The sequence below is a fragment of the Phanerochaete carnosa genome (assembly GCF_000300595.1).
Source record: "Phanerochaete carnosa HHB-10118-sp unplaced genomic scaffold PHACAscaffold_17, whole genome shotgun sequence".
In the NCBI taxonomy this organism is placed as follows: domain Eukaryota; kingdom Fungi; phylum Basidiomycota; class Agaricomycetes; order Polyporales; family Phanerochaetaceae; genus Phanerochaete; species Phanerochaete carnosa.
Window position 1 is genome coordinate 24,259 of NW_006767644.1, and position 4,538 is coordinate 28,796.

At 58.9% G+C, this 4,538-nt stretch overlaps 1 protein-coding gene across 1 annotated transcript; it reads right to left on the reverse strand.

The window, feature by feature from the left end:
- Positions 1–1,694: 1,694 nt before the first annotated feature.
- PHACADRAFT_201771 (uncharacterized protein) lies at positions 1,695–3,690 on the reverse strand (the record flags this gene model as incomplete). Its single annotated transcript, XM_007402052.1, has 4 exons — positions 1,695–1,854; positions 1,909–2,217; positions 2,266–2,396; positions 3,520–3,690. 4 exons carry the CDS (start codon positions 3,688–3,690, stop codon positions 1,695–1,697), a joined length of 771 nt encoding a protein of 256 aa, XP_007402114.1.
- Between the last annotated feature and the right edge of the window lie 848 nt (positions 3,691–4,538).

Below are 4,538 nucleotides of genomic sequence, written 5' to 3' on the forward strand. Positions count from 1 at the left end.
CAGGGCATTGAGCTCTGCGCATCGTAGGTAGCTTGCGAATTGTCTCCATCTCACAATTCCCAGGCTCCATCGCTGCTTGTTCGCTCACGATGGCAGCATCAACACACTGTTGCTTGTACGCCCTTGATTACGCCGTGTTATGTCACCTCCGAGTCTGCGTGCAACTTGAATTGTGCCGGCTGGCTGCAGATGTTCCACTTATCTGTCTGATAAAACATCACTGGCGATATACAGCTGTGTATACACTGACATGTGCCGTTAGTTCACCTCTTGTAACTTTCCTGATTGCGCACGTATAATAGCGACTGTGGTGCGCTGCCGTCTGCGTTTCACCGTGGGCCTTTGCTTGCAGACCTATGGGCATTATTGTTGCACCACGCCACCTCTGTGCATGGTCACGCCAGCAGCTGCAGGTGCTCTGCTTGGCTGTTTAATAGAGCGTTTCCGGCAGCAAGCGGTGTGCGCGCTGCTGTGCACTGGTCGCTCGCTCTTCGCAACTTCTCTTTCTTCTCACGCAGCTTCTGAGAGCCATTGTCAGTCATGCACGGTTGGGCATATGCGGTGACAGTTGTTGTTACCATGGGGCCGTTGCCGGCGCACTGCTGTCTTTCTTTGCCACGCCCTCTTTGCTCTTTGTTGAGGCAGTTGGCTGCCGGCCATCGCTGCCGCCGCCCGCTTGCAGCCCGTCTCTCGCCGCGCCGCACAAAGCCCACCGCGCGCCGCTCCTACCCGTGCGTACACGGTTGACTGCGCTGAATATCGGCCGAAGATACGTGGTTGCTGCACGCGTGCCGGTAGGCGTCGTCCACTGTTCGTCGACGCCCGCGCCTGCGGGTCAAGCCAAAGTCCCCGCGCCCCAGCAAGCCGGCGAGCGCGCTGGGCTTTGCGCGCGGGCTTCTCCCTGCTTCAACACGGACGCGCGTGCGAACGGTCGCGTTTTTTTTGTCGGCATCGCCGTCGCCACGCGCTTTGTGCTGACCGGACGCGTATGGCAATTAATGGACGGCGGTGGGTGTGGCGCTGACGAAGACGAAGACAACAAGGTCGGGAAACGTCAGCATGAGCACAGGCGACGCCAGCGAGAGCGCAAGCCAAATAAGGAGCACGCCACGGTTGTCGGCGCTGAAGGAAAGACCGTGTGTTTACTCCATGTACACCAGTAGGTGCACTCGGTAGAACATCAAAAAATTAAATATACTTGGTTTCATGTCAGCTACCTTAAGGAAGAGCAGCAGGGGGAATGTAGCGTTTGGCGAGTAGTCATGTTCAGAATGTACAGATGTGTATGCGCGGCGAGACCTTTTCGTTTCGCGCACGCTGACGAGGGCATTATGCGGAGGCGTCGCAGAGCATGCTCCCCAGTACGAACTAAAACGCGGCGACAGGGAGATGTTCATCGCTGGGCGTAGTCGCCGGCAGTGGCGCACCTTCGATTTCGCCCGCGGAGCGCGAACCTCGCGCAAGTACAGCTGGCGGGTGGGAACGCTAACCTACCTGGCTTGTAGATCGCGTCGGTGGGGCCGGCATGGGTCGACTGCGAGGAATGGAAGCCTGCATATCTGCGGCCAACTACTTTCGACGCCGCTGAAAGTAGTCTCGGGCGCGCGAGTCACCGAGCAGCCAGGATAGGCGAACGGGCACGGCAGCGGGGGGAGTATGGCGCAGTGTCGACTCTACGGCGTGTATAAGAGGCCCTAGGCTCGGACATGAGGCAGGCCCTCATATTGCGTATGCTGACGAGGACCGCGCACGGCTACACCGTGCGCATTCCTCTCCAGCGCGCGCAAAATGCGGCGAGTGTTTGGAGTAGGGCGCAGCAGCTTCTTTTTTCCCTTCGCAGAGGCTCGGCGCGTGCTGGATGTGGTATGAGCAGCGGGGAGAGCTTCAGCCCTGCAGGCGAAGGCTGACCGCTGCGGGGCGATAGCCAGACTGTGCTGGCGCGTGCCGAGCGTCCGTGGATGGCCGCCAGAGGGTCGATAGAAGGGGATGGCTGGCTGGATTCGCAGCCTACGCGTTTTCAGCTTCGTCCAAGGGCGTACGACGGCGTTCGATCGGCGATGGCTCGCGTTCCGCGCCTGTAGAGCCAGAGGCGACCCAACGGGCAGAACAGCGAGCCGAGGCACGCGACCGTCGGCCGCCAGCGTTCGTTCAAGCGCGGCGAGGGAGATTGGGCTGCCGGCAGTCGAGGCATCTGCTTGGGAGACGCGTAGCAAGGCCCTAGGTGCACGATCAGGACAATGCAAGCGAGATGTGACTCGCCTTTACCCACTCCCACGCGGCGCTTCTACTAACAGGTCTCCAAAGGCGCGAGCAATGAGCTGGCGGAGGTGGGGGTTGGTGACGCAGAAGAAGAAGCAGGAGGAGCGACGAAGGTTACCTTGGCGACCGAACAGCGCCTAATTCCCAGTAGCCGCGCGTGTGAAAGCGCGCCTTCCTCTACTCCTCCCGCCTCTTTCCTCGGCCACTACGACCACTCACCGCAGCAGCAGCAGCAGCAGCAACAGCAATGCTGCCACCTTGCACGACCGCTGAAAAATGTGTAGGACGCAGGATGCAGGACAAAGGGCGATGCAGAGAAGGAGTAGACTGAAGGGCGAGAAGGGAAGAAGAGGCGAGGTCGAACGGCAAGAGATGGGCCCAGTGACAGCGGTGCTGGGTTGTCGAAGGTACGGAGCCGCTTATTAATGATTTACTGACTACGTTTGATTCTCAGACTTTTTCCCTGCGTCAGTGCAGGTCGACTGGGCTCACGGGGGCGACAAGAACCACGACGATGACCACGAAGACAGCCGTCAGCCAGTCCGCGCACTCATTCCAGCGTTCAAACCAATACAACAGCTACTTTCGATGCCGTCGAAAGTAGCGATGGTTCTTTGCACTCGGCTCCAGTGAGGAAGATGGCGCGAACAGTCGGCACGACCGCCACACCGAGGACGACGCACCTTCGCGTCCAGCAAACGCGCCGCCCCATCGGTGCTCCTACCGACAAACGGCGGCCGAAACTAGTCGCACAGCAAGGCCAGCGGAGCACAGGGCAGGCTCGTCGACTACGTCGGCAGACTCGTCGACCGTGCCGGCGAACGCGCCGAGAGCGACACAAGGCGTGACGAGCGAAAGTACTGCGCATGGCCGCGGAGGACAGAGATGAGACGAGCGCGCAGGCAAGGGTGGCGGCGCACCCGAGCAACGTCTGGGCAATGTTGTAGCATGCACCGTCGTAGAGGAGTAAGGGTGCTAGACCTCGTCGAGGACTGGTCCGAAGCATCCAGGGAACGCGAAGTCAGGCGTCGAGAAAACGGTTCGGGGGGTGTGGCCGCTCATTGGCGGCAGATTGGCGGCCTCGATCGGCGCATCAAAATCGAGTAAGACCCCTCAAAGGCTGATCCCGTCACCGGCGAGCTTCTTCCACCCTAGTCACCATGCTCTTCCGTCAGCAAGGACCGAGTACTGAGGTTTTGGGCGCAAGGTGTGTCCGCTTTACCTTTCCATTGATCGAGCAGCCTGAGACCTCTCACTCACGAACAGCACCGCGTCGTCACAGGCTGATCGGCGAGTGCTGCCCCCGAGCTTGTAGTACATGCCGCCCTCCAAGATGGGTGCGCACATGTCTCTGACGTCGCGCACAGACAGGAGCAGCCCGACAAGGCACTGAGATTGAAGGGCATCGACGGAGAATGATGTCATGGCCATGTCGAAGCTCCTGACCGCCCCATATCGCCTCGATATATTATCTTCTGCCGGAGGTTCTGCATGAGATGTTCGTCATGCTCGTGCAAGACTGGGCCTGTGAGTGACCAGCCAAGCAGCGCGAGAGATAGGAAAGGCCAGAACGAAGGCCAGATAGGCAGCATCCCACCCTCGTTTGAGTAGCTAGCTGGAAACGAGTAGCAACAGTGTATTGCACGCGAACAGCTAATATGTACATGACCACTTGAGCAACTCTACCCTCATCCTCCTACGCGTCCCGACATTGACCTGCCGCCATACATCCGCACTGGCTTGGTGAATTGTTGTGATCGCGTGCGCTGCTGACATCGGCCGTAACGAGTCAATTGTCTTCACTGTCCCCGCTGGTGGGTCGCAGTGGTCGTAGGTAGATTGCGCGAGGCCACTGCTTCGCGTCTCGCGCGACATGGGCTGCGGCCAAGGATGTCTTGTCATAAGTTTTCCCAAGCGACGCCCGCGTGGTCTTAGAGGACAGACAGAGTTGCCGTCAGCTATGCATGTGTTGTCGAAGAGGCGGGCGTATCTTGTCGCCTGTACGCGCTATGATGCGCTCGGCCCAATGTGTCCTACAGTAGCCACTTGTGTGAGTATGGCTCACTCAGCAAAAACCGGACGACGCACGTTGCAGTCGGTCTAGCCACAGTGCAAATACCACTCCTGGGGCTGTTCACTTGTTTCCTATCCCCCATAGGTGTCCGTTGAATTCAATAATTCTAGAGTTTGATGAGCACCAGGACTTGAAGTGTCTGCAGCTACTGGATAACGAAGAATTGGATGTCACTGGGGACATGGGCTCTGAACACGAGTCGGAG